This window comes from Coloeus monedula (genome assembly GCF_965178545.1).
Source record: "Coloeus monedula genome assembly, chromosome: 6".
NCBI classification, from domain to species: Eukaryota; Metazoa; Chordata; class Aves; order Passeriformes; family Corvidae; genus Coloeus; species Coloeus monedula.
In genome coordinates this window covers 24,930,689-24,948,257 of record NC_138786.1, presented here as the reverse complement: position 1 = coordinate 24,948,257, position 17,569 = coordinate 24,930,689, and the positions used below count along the sequence as shown (strand labels likewise).

Genomic DNA, 17,569 nt, shown 5'->3' with positions numbered 1-17,569 from the left:
CCACAGCCTGCAACTGTTAACTGCACCTGCAAAAAAACCCAAAAACGCTCTGTCTTACCAGTAGAGAAGACAAGTAATCTTTTCTATCTGGCCCATTCTGTTTTGGGAAGGTTGGAGGCTGGTGCTTGAAGCAGGAACACATTGGGTAATTCTACAGCACAGATAGCGGCTTATCAGTTGCCATGTCCTGGATGTGCACGTGGATTTATATTCCCCTCCCTCTTGGTAGCTTGCAGTCTCTCAGACACTCCCCTTTGGGCTCCAGATGTCTTGCTGAAAGCAGGTTTCACTCTTGCAGTGTCAGTCATTGTTGTGCAGATCACACAGTTTTGAAATCCCATCAGACTGTACCCTCCTCTTTTGTTTTCTGGAATAAGTTTCAGTTGTGGCTGGGATGCACTAAGAATGGGTCACTGAACTGAGGGCCTGGGCCTGAGCACTATCACTCAATCCCTCAGCCAGGGGAGCAAAAATTGCTGCAGTAGTGCTGCTGGTGATTCATTCTGCACAATAATTAATCTTTGAGTGAGTCTTTTGCGTGGTTTGAAGGAATGTGGAGATGCAGAGGCTTACGCTTAGCTTTCTTGTTTCATGCCCAAACATGTCCAGAGAAACCTGTATCAGCATCGGTGAGGAGCTTACACAGGACTAGGAACAGAAGTTGGGTTTTGATTTGTTACACTAAAGTTCTCATCTCCATCTGATGCTCTATGCTGCTTCCACAAGGTTTTCAGATTCTGCAAGATTTCCTGGGGAGACTTTTTAAAAAAAAAGTTGGTTGTGGTAGCCACATTGTTCCTTTGAGGACCATGAGTTTCTTTGAATTGGTTGCAAATCACATTGGTTAGGTTGTAGTCTCCCATAGTAGGACTTCTTTCTGTCTGTAGTTTTAAGTTTCGTATTTGTTTGTCCCTCCTTTTATCCTAGATAGTCTGTTTCTCCTGCTCCGTCAGGGAAGGGAGCTCTGAATTCCTGATGGAGACTGAGGCTGTGTTTACAACGGTCACGTGAATTAATGTGCCCTGTGGGTTTTAACACCTGCATCCACAGTGTAATTGGAGATGACAGGAGCTCAGCAGGCCTGACAGTGTGACTTGTTTTTATACTTGATGCCTGTTTCAGAGTACTGGGAGGGGATTAGTGTGTGGAAGCATTGCTTTCATCTTTGTTTCTGACATCTTAAGAAAAGTTGTGTGATCTGGTCCAAATACCCAGGAGGAAAGAAGGGACCTGGGACAGTGGTTCTCTGCCTCTTCGTGGTCAGCACTACAGTGTGTGAGGCATGCCCCTGCTTGCCTGATGCTCTTGTATCTGGGCTGCTTCAGAGCTTTCTGTCACCTCCTGTCTTTCAGGACTGATAGGCTTCCAGTCCTGAACTCAGTCACTCAGACTGGTACAGGCCTTTCACGTAGCTGCTTTTTAAATCTGTTAATCTCTTTAGCTTGCATTGGTAAATCACTGAGTTAAGATCAACTGATGTTCAATCAGATTAGGAAGTGTTTACATGAGCAATTTGCATCAGTTTCACTGAATCTGTGTGATCAAGTTGGGTCTTCTTCTGTGCAGTTGGGGCTTTTTGGAAAAAAGTGGTTGGATTTGCTTTCCAGTTTCAGGTTCTGTAGTGGAGTCAGGACTGTATAATGAAGATGCTTTTCCGTATGGTTTCTACATTCCAAAAAAGGGTGTCCTCAGAAGGCTGGTGAATCCATTTCCTGAGAATGGTATCATTGCCATTTCCCATAGATAGGATGTTGGCTTTCAATTTCTTACTGTAGGTGAGGGGAGGATTTGTCATCCTTATTTTTTATGCATCATCAACCTTTGTCACAGTCTTTGGCTACTGATAGTAAGAGGGAAATCTGATGTTTTGTAGTCTGCTAAATAATTATATGAAAAATCTCTTTTCCAATTGTTTATATGCTCTGCAACACTTGCACCAAAATTCAGGGCAGCTGGCAGCACTGAGCTATTTGTTACTGAGAGCTTTAACAAAGGCCACTGGTTATAATGCCAGGAATTTCCCTCTTACACACTTGGACAGATCAGGGATGAAATGCACTTTTAGTGTTAGCAGTAATGAATACTTGTCCTGCTTTGATAAATCTGTTGGCAATGAAAGAATAGTTTTGCACCTGGATATGCTTGTCTTGTACCTTTTACCACAGTTTGTTAAAATACTGTGTTTCAAGAGTATAAACATTGATAAAACAAAGCTAATTACGGAAACAAAATCTCGAAGCTTGCTTGTGATACAGCTTGTAACAGGTTTTGGAAGTTAATAGTCTCAGTAGCTGAACTCTTGCCTCTTTTGCATCTGTTTGTTTTTTCCACAGGTACTTCCTGACTTTCAGTAGAAGAGAGAAACTAAGGCCTTTGAAGATAGATGCCTGTGGCTCCTTGCTTGGCAGAAACAATGCTGCAGCAATGAGATTATAGCGAGCCCTTCCTGTGTGGCCTCCATGGGTCCCACTCAACTCAGCACACAGGATCATGGGAAGAGGGTGGCAAGTGTATTTGAGATGGAGGAGGAAGGGCTTCCGCTCTTCCCTGGCTCAGAGAACCCCCCTGAGCATGCAGGTATGCAAAAATCCTTACTAAATCCATGCAAGATAAGGGCTATCCATTCTTTCAGTTGCAAGCAGAATTGATACTTGGCAAAATTTAGGACAAGTCCTACAGTGCTTGAAGCACTCAGATATGATGTCTAAGAATAGAGTCAGTTATTGATAGCTGAAGACTGGGCTTATTTAACTGATAAATGTGGTGAATATTTTGCTTATTTGACCTTCTAGAGGATAGGTCTGTGGCAGTAAAATTTATTTTTTTTTTTGCCTTATCAAAAGCTGCTGAACAATAAATCTTTACTACAGGTGACAATCCAACAAGGGTAGGTGGTACAAAGAAATGGTAGGGTTTTGCAGATTCATGTAATGGGAAGGCAGTAGGAGTTTCTCTATGTTTCTTATGTTAACTGAGGATTAAGAGTATCAGATACAGAACTGAGATTTTGTAATTAAAGCTGCTGCTTATGGCCACAATCCTACACTTTCAAACTGTAAGAAGACAGTATAACATCTCTGGACAGGTAACAGGAAAATAAAGGAAAGCACAAGTGCATAGGGTCATCATCTTAATGAAAATATGGCAAATTAATGTATTTGCTGAGCAGTGAGGCAATGAGCAATCTTGATCTAAAACAAAGAGATAATCTGAACATTGAATGAGGACTCATCAGTGGAGTAGAAACAAAGAGAGTAGTTAAAAGATGGTATGAGGTTACCCAATAAAAGTACTTTAAATGGATTTGAGGACCTGAAAAGAAATAAATTGATTGTTTCCTCATGAAAACGTAAGGAAAAAAGCCACAAAATGTGGAACATATTTATTGAATAAGGTATCTACCAAGGAAGGAAGACCCTAATGAGAGCTAAAGGTTCAGAGGTGGCATTCATAGTTCATACATCTTACGTTATTTCTGTGTTATCTGACTACAGAAAATAAAAATAATCATCTCTATTACTAAAATGCTTCATGCTCAGAGATGGAAGATAATTTGCGTAGATCAAAGAATAAGCCTATCTGTCTCAATAAAGCAGTCATAGAAAAGATAAAGAAGATGTTTATGTAAATGTCTTAAAGACAGCTAAGAAATACAAAAGATGGACAGATTTATCTGTGGAAGTTGTTGGATTACTCTGCTATTTCTCCGAAGCATATGAACATCCCTTGAGGCTTCAGCAAAGTTGTCGTACCAGTTAGTCTGCCATTACATGTGTTTATACTGAGCAATCTGAAGTAACTGTAGAAATAACTGTAGGCATTGCATAATCTTTACTTGGTAATTTATTGTGTGAAGAGAAAGTTGAACAAGAGTTGAACAAGAGGGAATATCAGAAATTTAACCTTTCTGATGACATTTTCTTGCTGTCCAATCTGCAGTGAGAAGTGCAGGCCAAAATGAGTGATCTCCAGGCCTCTGTAAAGTCAGTGGGATTGAAAATCAACACCAAGATACTTACGGCTGAAAACTTGTAGTGAGGAACACCAGTAATAATTTCTGAGACTGACCTAAAACTGGTTACCATTTCAGGAACTTGAGCAGAATAGGGGATGTAAACATGAGTAAGGATAGAAGCATTAGTACAGTAAGTACAAAAATGAGACATGCTGATGCCTTAGGATTTTAGCTTTTATATTTTTCATATATTTGTGATCCTGCAATTCTTTAGTGTATAACTCTAAACTCCATATAGAGTGTTAGCTACTGTTCTCCCATCTTGGTCAGATGGAACAGTTCCTCTCTAGGTCTGGGAATCAAGGACACCTTACTGTCTCAGGCCCCAAGAAATGTAAACAAAAGTGAGGGGGGGAGAGCAAACTTGGGGTAAATTACTTCATTACCTGAAGCTGTAAGTGGAAGATTAATCCCTGATACGCAAATGGACCAAACTGACAAAAATATGAAAACCCGTGACCTGTCGTCCATTTTTGAGTGTAGCCCCTGGGGGGCCTTCGTCTGCCCTAAATGTACCTGAAGGTCCTTCAATAAATATAACTGCTTTTTATTCTCTTAATTTCGGTTGGCCTCTGTTTTTAGGTAGTTGGATAAGGCATCAATGCAACTGTAACCCTGATGCTGGTCAAGAAATGCAGTAGCCTTGTCCTTCAAACTAAGCATTAACTCCAGTGTAAAGGCTTTCCGGGCATATCTAAATATAATTTGGAGACTTACCAAAACATGCTGGTTGTAATCTTTGTAACAGCTGCCATAGAAGAATCTATAATATCTGACATACAGAAAAATACCTGCACTATGAGCTGTGTAGAATATCATATGTCAACACAGCTAGAATTAAATGGATGGAAAAGAGAGAGGGCTAATAGGGAGGGAATGCACATGTAATATCAGCAAGCATTTGGCTGGAATGCTTAAGGTGAGATGTGTTGGAGCAGACCAAAGATGTTTTCAGAATGCAGAGCCACTGATAAGATTAAGATCTGTCAGAATGATGTAGGAAGAATTAGGATCCTGCTGCATGAGACCATCTGAAATGTGAAGCAGTAGTGAAGGTCCCATGTTTGAGATACAGCAAGCTTTAGTAAATGAACTGTCACTATGAGAGTGTTGTGGTTTTAGGGGTGGGGAGCGCTCTTCTTGAAGAGGAAATGATGGCTTCAGGGTTCCAGAGGCTCAGAGCTTGTGAAGTGTACTGCTTGTCTGCTTATTACCCCTAACTTCACAAACTGCTGTCTTCTGTCTCGACAGCTTCCCCAAATGTTCCAGTAACAGGGATTGTCTGCTCAGTCTGGTTTTTGTAGGGTCACAGTTTCAGCACTGGCTTTCTGTCACTATTGAATTGAGGAAACATTTTTCCTTATTCTTGTGCATGAGTATGGCAGAGAATAAAAGTAAGAGAACTGGAGGTAAGTTCTGAAGAAATTTACTCTCTGCACAATCTTGGATTTCAGCTCAACTTTTTTGTAGGTTTTTCTCACATCGGTAACTTAACTGTAATTGGCAAGTGCAGAAGAACCCTTGGCCTGAGCATGTTTTGGCTCTTTCACTGTTTTGGAGGAGAACAAGTGTGAAGCTATATTTGTTTATATAGTTGAAGTGAAACCTTGTGGATTATGTCAGTAAGTTCGTTGCAGAAGACTTGCTTGCCTAGAAGGGGTGTGTGTGAAAAGGGCAACTTGATATTTTCATCCATGTGCTTGAGAGATAGTGGGTTGTGGTTATTGTCAGGAATGGGACAGTCAGCTGCCAACACCACCCTTCCTTCATGTCTGTGGGTTTTCTTTTCTTTTGTTTTTTTCCTCGCTACCGTTCATTTCGGTAGAAAATCCCCCCTTGAAGCGGAAGAAGGGCCCAGCCCCTAAGATGCTGGGAAACGAAGTGTGCAGTGTGTGCGGGGACAAGGCCTCCGGCTTCCACTACAACGTGCTGAGCTGCGAGGGCTGCAAGGGCTTCTTCCGCCGCAGCGTCATCAAGGGCGCGCAGTACGTCTGCAAGAACGGCGGCAAGTGCGAGATGGACATGTACATGCGCCGCAAGTGCCAGGAGTGCCGGCTGCGCAAGTGCCAGGAGGCCGGCATGCGGGAGCAGTGTGAGTGCGGGCACGGGCCGCTGGGGTTGGGATGGGACAGGAGGGCTGTGGGGACCGTGGCTGTGAGGCAGGGAGCAGTGCGAGTGCTTGGGGAGGGGGGGACGTGGAAGCCGTGCAGGCTGTATGCTGGAATGTGCGTGGGAAGTCACTGAGAGCTCAACAGGGATCACGTGGGGAGGTGAGGCTATTAGTGGAACACCACTGGTGTGCTGAGAGCCCCAGCCCTGCTTTATTCCTTGTAAGAACTTGTGGAATATGCCAGTAGAGGAAGGACTCACATGTTCTTCAGGATGCTGTAAAGTGTGTCAGTAAAGTCAGGCTTGTGATCAGGACTCTTAAGATTGGTCACCGTGCTCCCTGAACAACAGGCACTTTTCTTTGCTTCCTACTGTGAGCTTGCAAAAGAGGTCAAGGGCAGCACCACAGTACTGCAGCTGTGTTTGTGCATGAGCTGATCTCATTGCTCCCTTTAGTGAGCTCTGCTATTTTTCTCACACAAGCCAAAAGGCTGCTGTTTCTGAATATTCACCAGTATTTCTGCTTGCATATCAGGAACAGCCCTCCGCGGCCAAGGCATCCAGGTTTCATCCCTTTGCTCCTCAAGACTGGCTGAATGAATGCTCAGTTAATGTTAGGTCTGTGTGAAGTCTTCTTTTCTGACACCCAGCACCCAGAACAGCTAGAAACAGCGGATATTTCAGAAACATTTATAATTCTGCAAAACATCTTATAATTCTGCAAAAATTAAGTCCCAATGAGCTAGGAGACATGCTGTTCAGTTTCTCAGCATGAAACACAGCACATCAGTATCTTTATCTCACTGGTTTGTGTCAGCATTATGTATGCTGTCTTTACCCCATTGCCCTGTTCCCAAGAGCAACGAAACAGATGTATTTGAAAAGCAATGCAGTTAAGACCGCTTGTTCACTTTGCTTCTCTTTGTTGCAGGTAGATACAGAGCCTCAGTATGTTTCTGCATTTAGTCATTGTTTTGTGTTCAAGACAGCTCAGGAAAATTAGGTCAAAAGGAATCTTGGTGTTATTATCAAGAACTTGGCAATTCTTGTCGACGCTGTAATCCCCACTGCAAATTTGCCTTGTTAGTTTTGACAGAAACTGAGGGCTTTTTCCTCCAGCTGTTTCACTTGGAAGGTCATTCCAGAACTTCCCTTAGTAATTGCTGGAAACATTCTTCTAATTCCCAGACTGAAGTTATTCATGGCCAGTTTATTGTTCTTAAGCCAGTGTGAACCACGAGGTTAAATAATTCCTTCCGGGCAAACCAAGTAAGTTAGATTGCTTTGAATTTAGCATGGTGTAGGACCTTGCACTTAGGCAGTTTTCAAGATTCATTAATAGCCAAGTAACATGTTACCAGATAAATTTTTTTTCTTGTATCTGAATCCCAAGAGGAGGGACTGTAATCACTTGTATCAATTACTTCCCTCCTTAATCTGACACTGTAAGTAGTATTCTCTAATCTTACAGATCCCCCTTATTTTGGTAATTGTATTGAACGCTTTTGCTGTTAGAATTGTAAATTTTGTGCATGGCGCATGTACCTGTGCACACATGCTCCCTGTTGGAAGTCAGGAATAAAGATTACTCTCAGCTTGACTGTGTTATGTTTTTTGTCTATCCTTCCAATCCCAAGAATGCTGTCTTATAGTAGCTCTTCAGTTCTTGTCTTTGTTTAACATGATTCTTTTAAGAAGTGCAATTATATAGTTGTTCAATTTTAGGGCCTGCTTCTCTGTGTAGCAGCTATAGGATCATCAAGGTTTGAAGAGATCTTTCAAGATCATCAAGTCCAAATGTCTACTCAGAAGTACCACTGTAACCCTTAAACCACTAAACCATATTGCCCAGCATAGATCCAGATGTCTCTTAAACACCTCCAGGGATGGTGACTCCATCACCTTCATGGGCAACTTGTTCCAATGCATGTCCTAACAAGGAAAATTATTTTTTAATGCCTAATCTGAATCTCCCTTGTCTCAGTTTAAGGCCTTTTCTTCTTGTTCTCTCACTGTGGGCATGGCAGAAGAGACTAACCCCCACCTCATTCCAACCTCCTCTGTTTTCTGTGTTATCTGTGCATTAAAAAAATGGCCAAAGAATCTTTCAGCACTTTTCAAGTCTTGTTTGTAAAGTCCAGCTTTATTTATCTTTGTTCTTGAAGATACAGAGGGATTTTTTTTCCAATCCGTTCCTTTTCTGCTTCCCTTCCCTCCAGCGTGTCAATCACAGCACAGAGCCTGGTGCTGTCAGCAGCCTTGCTGAGGGTGCACCTTAACAGTCCCGCTGTGCACCTTAACAAAGGTGTTAAACAGTGCCAGTCCAAATACCAACCCCTGGGGAACACCACTCATCACTGGTCTCCACCTGGACATTGAGCCATGGGCCACAACTCTTTGAGTGTGACCATCCAACCAATCTTCTATCCTCCGAGTGATCCTTCTGTCAAATCCATGCTGTTCTAATTTAGAGACAAGGATACCTCGCTCCTGAGCTTGGTGGAGGTGATTCTTGAATATTAACCAGATTTCTGGGGCCCCTCTTCCCTCCTGCACTTTATCTGATAGTACTCTACCAAGCAGATCCCTGAAGAGGCCAGAGTCTGCTCTCCTGAAGTCCAGGCCAGTGAACTTGCTGTGCACCCTCCCTGCTGCTCCAAGGATCTTGAAATTCCCCATTTCATGATCACTGCAGCCCAGGCTGCCCTTGAGCTTAACCTTTCCCACCAGGTCCTCCCCTGTTGGTGATAATAAGGTCTGGCATAGCATCTCTCCTTGTTGGCTCCTCTGTCACTTGCAGAAGACAGTTACCATCAACACATTCCAGGAGCCTCCTGGACTGCTAATTTCCTGCTGTGTTGTCCCTCCTACAGATATTGGAATGGTTGAAGTGTCCCATAAGGATCAGGGCTTGTGAATGTGAGGCTGCTCTTTTCTGCTGATAGAGGGCCTCCTCTGCTTGGTCTTCTTGGTTGGGTGGCTTGTAACATTAGACCCCCTCTGTAATGTCACCTGTCCCTGTCCTCCCTTTTAATCCTGGCTCATAAGCGCTTGGTTAGCTCCTCATCCATCCCGGGCAGAGCTCCATGCACTCCAGCTGGTCACTGGCATAGAGAGTGACACCCTCTCCTTGTCTCCCCTGCCTTTCCTTCCTGAAGAGCCTGTATCCTACCATTCCAACACCCCAGTTATAGGATTCATTTCACCATGTCTCTGTGATGCCGATATGATCACAGCCCTGCAGGTGTGTGCGTGTCTCTAACTCCTTGTGTTTACTCCCTATGCTACATGCATTTGCATAAAGGAATTTAAGTTGGGCTCCTGATGAACCTGACTTACTGGATGGAGTGGCAGGAATTCCATTGTGCTGCTCTTCTGCTGACCTGCATACCCTCTCCAGGCTCTGGGCATCTCTTGCTGGCCCTGGCATCAAACTGGTAGGAGAGGGATGGATTGAGGTTCCTGTCCCTAGGCACCTTTAGTTTAAATCCCTCTTCACAGCTTGGCAAGCCTACAAGAAAAGATGCACTTCCCCTTCTCTGACAGAGGGACCCCATCAGCCCTCAGTAGAGCAGATGTCTTTGAGTGGTTCTGTTCCTTACAGTGTTACATCCAAGTAACATCTCCCCTTTGACTTAACAACTGAAGGAGACACTTTCAATCCTATTCCTGAAGGACCTGTGGTTGGTCCTCAGTACATTTTGTGCAAAGCTATTCTTCCACTATTCATCTTGGGGTATGTTACTGCTCTAGAGTTTGCTGCAGATGGCCTGTATAGCAAATCATCCTTTCACTCTCAAACTCCACCCAGGACGGAGTCTGACTTTTGAAGAGGGTGAAATTACAAAAGCTGTTAAATTAAAAATACTGAGAAAAGACATAACAGTAGGATACTATAAAATACAGTGGACACACCATGGCATATGAAGGGAGCACCTGACATTTTAGGGAATTGCTTTTTGGGGAAAGTCACTGTTGTTTTTCTGAGATCTGCGGGGCATCATGAGGGGAGCTTCAGCCTTCTATGAACACTTTACATGACAGTATGATTTGAAGAAAGGCAATGGAGCAACTTGAAGTAGGGCATAGAGGAAGAAACAAGTATGTCTGTTGGCTATGTTGTGTACACTGTGCTATGCCTGGTACAGGCAGCTGTGATCTCTGCCTCTCCATCCACAGCATGTTATCCTGTGTTCAGTGTGGTTTCCATTGTCTTCCTATGATTGATCATGGGTTATTCCTGCTTTAGATGTTCTGTCTGAAGAACAGATCCGACTGAAGAAACTGAAGAAGCAGGAAGACGATCAGGCTCGGACAGTTGTGGTGCGTCCAAACCCTCCAAATCCGCCAAGCCCTTCCCACAAACTGACGCCGGAACAGCTGAGCATGATAAAAAAGCTTGTGGCTGCTCAGCAGCAGTGCAACCAGCGCTCCTTCACAGACAGGCTCAAAGTGACGGTAAAAACTCTACCAGTGTATCCAAAATAAGAAAAAGTGAAGTTTGGGGAGTCTTGTTTTAGGTAAAACATCTGGGAGAACAGAGTTACTTTAGGCATTGCATTTGTGGGCTAAAGCTCTGAAAATAATAGCAAAGGATCATGTTTGAAGTTGTCATTTTCTTCCCTTGTTCTCTTCATCTTATCTTTCATCTTTGGCTCCATCTTTCACAAATATATGCTGTCTCTTCCCCTTCCCACAGCCATGGCCCCAGATTCCTGATCCAAATAACCGTGAAGCAAGGCAGCAGCGTTTTGCTCACTTTACAGAACTTGCAATTATCTCTGTGCAAGAGATCGTGGACTTTGCCAAGCAATTACCTGGCTTCCTGGAGCTCACCAGGGAAGATCAGATTGCTTTACTGAAGACATCTACCATAGAGGTGAGGGTTTGACTCGACCACAGTACATAGTAGCAGAGATGAAAGAATTTGGCAGTAACCACCTAGAGAACTAGTTCCATCCCTTTTTTGAGGATAGCAGACTGAAGGACCTCAGCTATGGGACTGTTACTGCAATATACTGAGGTTATATTGGCAAGATGCCTGGTTATATGCTGCAGTGTCTGGTTATACAGGAAGAGAGTGAGGCAAGTGCCTTGGTAGTGGTAAGCAGGAGTTTCCCATTTCCCAGAAGCAGACACCACAAAGGATGGCAGCAGACTTTACCCTGGAATTTTTAAGCACTCTGAGAGAAACTGGAGTGGTTTTGTGTTTGGTTTTTTTTTTTTTGTCAAAGATGATTCAACAGTCAGCAAATTATTGATGTTGTAACATTTCTTGCTGGTTTCAAATCAAGTGTATCTATTTCTGTCCTCAGGTGATGTTGTTGGAGACATCTCGGCGCTACAATCCAGAGATTGAGAGCATCACCTTTCTTAAGGACCTGAGCTATAATCGGGATGACTTCGCCAAAGCAGGTGGTCCATTAGACAGGTGTTTCTTCCTCTCCAGTGTCTTGTGTTCTTACATATTTTCCTTTTTAATGTGGGCAGCTGGATATAGTTTGGGTGGTCAGATAAGAGGTTTAGAACAGGACCAAACCAATAGCCCCACAAACCATTTTTTTTTTTTTTTGCTTTTAACATATGATACTAGCTCAGTTCATGTCTTTTTCTAGGTGTCAATTTGCTTGGGAAAATCTGGACTCTTAAAGCATGAAAATATTGTTGCAGGTGTCCACCTAGGACTAACAGTTGGTGTGAACTTCCTTGCTTGTAGAGATGTGATGTGGTGGTAGAGTTGTGTCAGATCATACCAATTCAAACCACAGTCTTCTCTCCTTTGCAAGTGCATCACTTGCTAATCTGGATCACTTGGAGTGATGACGTTACTGTGATTACATTTCAGTTGATACAAAGTCTGTACTGTGCACTGAGGATCCCCACAGACTGCTTTAGATATTTTATCATTCTAATATATGGTAGCCTGTGGTGTTGTGATCTCTGAAGTTTTTTATTTTTCCAGGGCCTATGAGTGTCTGTAATTTCAGATGAAGTAACAAGAAGTGTGTATCTTTAGCATTTCTAAAAACAAGACTTAAGCTGTGCTTCAGCTGATTTTATTTTATTCCTTGAGTGGCTATTTAACCATTTATGCTTGAGATGGCTTTTATATACAACTTTTCTTTTTGACACTTTTCCTGGTAGCCTTTTCTTCAGGTTATTAGAAAGGCAAAAAGCAAGGAGCCAGAAAGATTCCCTCCATTCTGTTCCTCCTTCTCTGATGCAGTTGTAATGCAGGAAATTAGAAACTTGGATGCTATTTTGGATGAAATGCCTGAAGTTTTCAGCATGATTACATTAGCACAAAGAGACCTGGTTTGACAGTGGTCTCTGTTATGGCAATAAATATCAGTGCATTTCTGTCTTAACTGCATTTATCAAATGAGGTGATCGGAAGCCTAGGTCAGGCTCTGCCTCAGGTCTCCCAGTTCTTTGAGCTGAAGGAAATGGCATTGTTCAGAGTTCTTGGAACCGGATATTTTCAGCTCATGCATACTTCATATGAACCTTAAGCATGGGACTTTGAAAGTGTGCAGGCTACTGGGTGTGAAGGAGGTGGTGCTATGAGAGTGGACAGTATAGATGTTGTGCTTATGACTTTCTGACATTTTGATGGACTTACCTGATAGCTGATGTTTTGTTCCTTTAGCTGTTGCCCAGTAATGGGCTGTGGGGCATTTAAGGCTTTAGGAAAACCCAGGAATAGTGTGATTTTACAGTTAGAATGTTATAACAGTTCAGCCACTATTATTGGTGCTCACCAGTAGTGGATGTAAAGGGAAGATTCATTGGAGCATAATGTAAGGGTTTGTCCCTGCCTGTGTGTACTCCCCACTCCCTGGTGTATTGCAGTGGATTTCTGGTGGCCTTTTCTGTGAAAGGAAGGGGGAGAGAGGGGAGACAATTGTTACTGCCTCACCTTGTTCTCTTCTGTTTGTTGCAGGTCTGCAGTTTGAGTTCATTAACCCCATCTTTGAGTTCTCAAAGGGAATGAATGAGCTACAGCTTAATGATGCTGAATACGCACTTTTAATTGCCATCAACATTTTCTCTGCAGGTAAAAAACCAGGAAGATCTGAAGAGCTGCAGCAGTGAGTCAGAGGGCAAAGAAACTAGAGGGAAGGAATGTTAAAAGCAGAAAATGAGTAATAGAGCATGTGTAGAGTCTAGTGATAAAGGGAGCATATTATTAATTATATTCTGAATTTTCTAGTGCAACTTCTGGAGGAAATCGAATTCCTCACTGTTGGAGAAGTGTGTAGAAAAATCAGCCAGTGTTTATCTTCCTCATTTGGAAATTGCTATTTTATTGCCCCCTTAATGTCCTTGGCACCTTCTGGTGTAATGCAGGTCCCACAGCATGAGCGACATCTAGTGGGCCTTTGGACAAGAGGCAGTATCGCTCCAGGCCAGGACAGTGCTTTGCCAAGAAGCCACCTCTACTCTTCTGTCTTGTGACCTGATTAATGACTGTTTTTCTTTGTTTCTGTTTTCTAACTGGCTCAGCTACGAGAGAGACTTTCCCATTTGCTCTCGAATAGGCAGCTTCTCATTTTTTCTGGGACAGGAAGATGAGCCCAAACAGCACTACGTAAGTGTGTTTGGTCCCTCTAACCTGCCACCTCTGTAGGAGTCAGATCAGGCTCCCCATGTGCAGTAGGCCTCACTGAGAAAGAACAGTTACAGGCAACTGATGTAGCTGCCACAGTGTCATGACTGTTATCTCCCAGCTGGGTAAATCTGAGATGAAGTTTTTGGAAGAGACCACAGGAGGAAGTAGGGTTAGACAGAGATGTTAAATCCAGTGAAGCTGCCTGTGGCAATCTGCTTATGTCTAATCTGCTTACTTCTAACCTGCTTTGTGGCAGACCGACCGAATGTGCAGGACCAGTCCCTGGTGGAGAGGCTGCAGCACACCTATGTGGAAGCGCTTCATTCTTACATTTGCATCAACAGACCAAATGTGAGTGCCTGACCAGAACATCGCTGGTGACGATGCCAGCAGATTTTGTGTTTATGCAGGCAGAGTTCCTGCAGTACTGTCTGTAACTGGTCTCTTGCTGCTTGTACTGTCACGCTTGTCCCTTCTGGGCTCTTTGATAGCAGCTGTAAATGCAGGATTTGTGAGCTGTCACAATCTGCTCTCCTGTATCATGCTCCGTAGTTTAGCCAGCATGGAAAGTCTGGAGTTTTGGGACATGATGTACTACTTGTGTTCTTTCACACTGCATCCTCCTGGAGGATGCTGGGTTTAGAGGAAGTAAGGATTGTGGTTACAGTACATCATCAGTTGTAGTAATTTTTTTTTAAACAAAGTTTTAGGTGAATTTACTAACAGATGTCTGTTTGCCCCTGCAGGACCGCTTGATGTTTCCACGGATGTTAATGAAGCTGGTCAGTCTTCGGACACTGAGCAGCGTCCACTCTGAACAGGTGTTTGCCCTTCGGCTGCAGGACAAGAAGCTCCCGCCCCTGCTCTCAGAAATCTGGGATGTGCATGAGTGACTGCATGCTCCCAGGGCGCTGACATGCTGACATAATGCCATCTCCCAGCCTTCGCTAACGAGAAGCCAGCCTCCCCTCTCCAAAGCACTGAACCCTGGGCTGGGCATGCAGGGATTGATGAGCCTGGGGTTTCAGTGTTGTCATGAGACTCTGCAGGAGGCAGCTGGGGTAGATCAGCTGATGGAGGGGTTGGTTTCGATGTAGTGCCCGTACCCCAAAGGAATAACGTGAAACATTCAAAAACGGTAGAAATGAAGACCTTTCCCCCTGCTCCCCAACTCCTTTTTCTTCAGAGTCTTTCTCTTCTCTAAGCATATGCTGAGGGTTTGCCCATTGATCCTCTTCTTGCTGATTATGAAAATGAATTTGCAGGAACTTGCCAAAAGCTCTCTGTTGAGAGTCACCCAGCTCAAAAGGCTTCTGCAGGGTCCCCAGTGTACCTGGATCTGAGGAGCTCAGGGAAGTCAGTGTGGATGTTCTAGGGGTTTCACTGGGTTTCCTATAAATAAATCTCTTGAATGTGCTGCCCTTTAAAATGATTCCAAGAGAAGTAGCTTTTATTTCTTTATTATGAGACTTCATCTCTAGAGCTGCCCTTTATTCTGGCCCTCCTTTGGAAAAAGGATTCCTGTAATGTGTAGTGCCCTGTGTCTAACAAGGAGGTCCTCTGGGTAGGGAACATTGTATATCAAAAAGATGTCAGGCATAAAGTAGTGGATTTTTTTAATGTAATGCATCGCGGTTTTATCTCATGGTGGTTCTCAGCTCAATTTACCTTTGATTTGCTAACAGCTGGACAACTTTAGTTCAAAACAAATCAGGACATAGATTTTATCTTTAGGGGTGGAATAGAAGAAAGATAGGTGGGGAGGACTGGTACCTAGGTAAGGTAGGTGTGGTGGAAGGATCTCAAACACTTCCAAGAATCTGGAGCATGTGGTATGTGTTCCAAGGTGGGTGTGAAGATGTATCAACCAAGGAGAGAGGACACACTGTATTTAGTGAAATATGTGGGCATTGCACAAGCTGTGGGCTGTACAACTCTCAGATCACGGGCTGCAGGAATATTGGGTGTAATCAGATCTACTTGCATTGTCTTCCTTTTGCCAAAGTCTTTCCAAGGTACTTGCTCAAGGTTTCAGTGATGATCACGGGATATGGAGGTCCCTCCTGTATGAGGAGTGCCAACCGCTTCAGAAGGACACTTGGGTCTTGTATCCTTTCTTCACTTTGGGCATTGTGAGATCCACACTGGATTTATGGCCCAAGTTTTAAGTATCCACATCCATAAGTATTCTAGGATTTACAGCAATATTTTGTCTGACGGAAGAGAAATATACTGTTATAGAACATGTTCCTTATTTTCCAAGAAAGAACATCTTATGGCTGATCTCAGAGATGTAACCTTAAGTATCCTGGTAGCTTGGTCTCATGAGTCTTCTCTGTCATAGGGGTCTATGTTTGCTTGCCCGGTGAGCATCCCAAGAGCATAGGTTCACATGGCTCGGGGTTTTTTTGTTTGTCTGTTTTTTGGTTTGTTTGTTGTTTTTTTTGGCTGTGTATCTGAGCGCTATGCCCGTGGTGAGGGTATTGTGTCCATTTTGCACTTGAGGTTGGTCCCCTGCCACTGGCCTTCACTCTGCACCTTTGTAAAGCACTTGTAACAATCTGTAAAATAATCTGTTGTTTTTTATAACTCATTGCAATTGCAAAAATTCTTGTTTAAATCTGTATTTTTAACTAATCTGTTTGAGAAATGTTAATGTTTATATAAAAGAATAAAGCCTAATACAGGATTTTGACATTCTCTGATGTGCTGTCATGAGACTGGAGGAGGGTGGAATAAGTTCTTGCTGTAACAAACTCAAAGCTGATAAGAAATGATGAGTGTATGTGTTGGGGAGAAGCAAGAATTGGTGAGAAAGAAATAGCAGCACAACCGCAGGCAGTTTCTTTTGGTCTTCAGTATGAGATTTGTAGCTCAGTATGCACCTTGCTGTGTGCCAGAGGTGGCATATAGGTGAAGTGGATTAAGTGTGCATCAGGAAGACATGCATTATGCATATACACCTCACCTCCATTTGTACAGCTACATTCGGAATGTAACCCTTTTATTGTATGTGCTCTACTCTATTTTCTGCATTCTGTGGCTCACCAGAATTGAAAGAGGAGTCCAGTGTGCCCCTGGCTGTCAAGTGGATTTCAGTAGGACCTTACCTGACTCCTGATATGCTGCTCATTTCTGATGTATTCATAGGAGAAACACCAGGAACAGTTGAACATGTGCATTGCCTCAAAGAGAGCAGCAGGCTAGGGGAAAGCAGAGAGCTGTCCAGCATTAGCTGCTGCCTAAGTGCTTGATGATCTCCTGCCTCAATGGGAAAGTGATGGTCAATCTAGCAAGGCTCCACACCACAGACTATTCTGCTGGAGCCTTTGCATTACTCTGGAGTACAAAATTTAAATTGGAATCTACTAAGCCCAGAGGAAGAAGGAATAGGAATAGGCTTATAGGAAACTGCAGTGAGGTATGAGATGGGGACTAACGAGCAGAGCTCAAGAGCTCATCAATGCTGTGTGGATTAGAGGATGGGCTGGGCCCTGCTTTTGAGGGATTTGCTAAACAATGAGGTTGTCAACAGAAGAGCTGCTGTTTAACTTCTAGCTTTACATTCTTTATTTTGAGCTGCATCTCCTTAATTTGAAGAGAAAAACTGCATGTAAATTTGAGGGATTCTCAAGGTACTACCTATAACATTGCTGTGGATGGCAGTGGTGAAAACAGTGATTTTCCTTGCCTCTGTGGTATAAACCCAGACAGCTACCAAGGCCCACACAATCACTTGCTCACTCCCCACCAGCAGGACTGGGGAGAGAATCAGAAGGGTAAAAGCCAGAAAACTCGTGGGTTGAGATAAAGACAGTTTAATAGAGAAAGCA

General features: G+C 43.4%; 1 protein-coding gene across 9 annotated transcripts in view; it reads left to right on the top strand.

Moving 5' to 3' along the window:
- NR1H3 (nuclear receptor subfamily 1 group H member 3) overlaps positions 1-16,436 on the top strand; it is a 31,912-nt gene extending 15,476 nt beyond the window's left edge. For 8 of the 9 annotated variants that reach the window (XM_082284042.1, XM_082284039.1, XM_082284038.1 and 5 more), the window contains 8 exons: positions 2,334-2,577; positions 5,841-6,107; positions 10,374-10,582; positions 10,824-11,003; positions 11,440-11,539; positions 13,068-13,181; positions 13,993-14,087; positions 14,483-16,436. In XM_082284042.1, the coding sequence (XP_082140168.1) occupies positions 2,460-2,577; positions 5,841-6,107; positions 10,374-10,582; positions 10,824-11,003; positions 11,440-11,539; positions 13,068-13,181; positions 13,993-14,087; positions 14,483-14,629 (1,230 nt within the window). In that variant the 5' untranslated portion in view covers positions 2,334-2,459 and the 3' untranslated portion in view covers positions 14,630-16,436. The remainder of the gene's footprint in view (positions 1-2,333; positions 2,578-5,840; positions 6,108-10,373; positions 10,583-10,823; positions 11,004-11,439; positions 11,540-13,067; positions 13,182-13,992; positions 14,088-14,482) is intronic. The other variant, XM_082284046.1, reaches the window with a different exon arrangement.
- Positions 16,437-17,569: the final 1,133 nt, after the last annotated feature.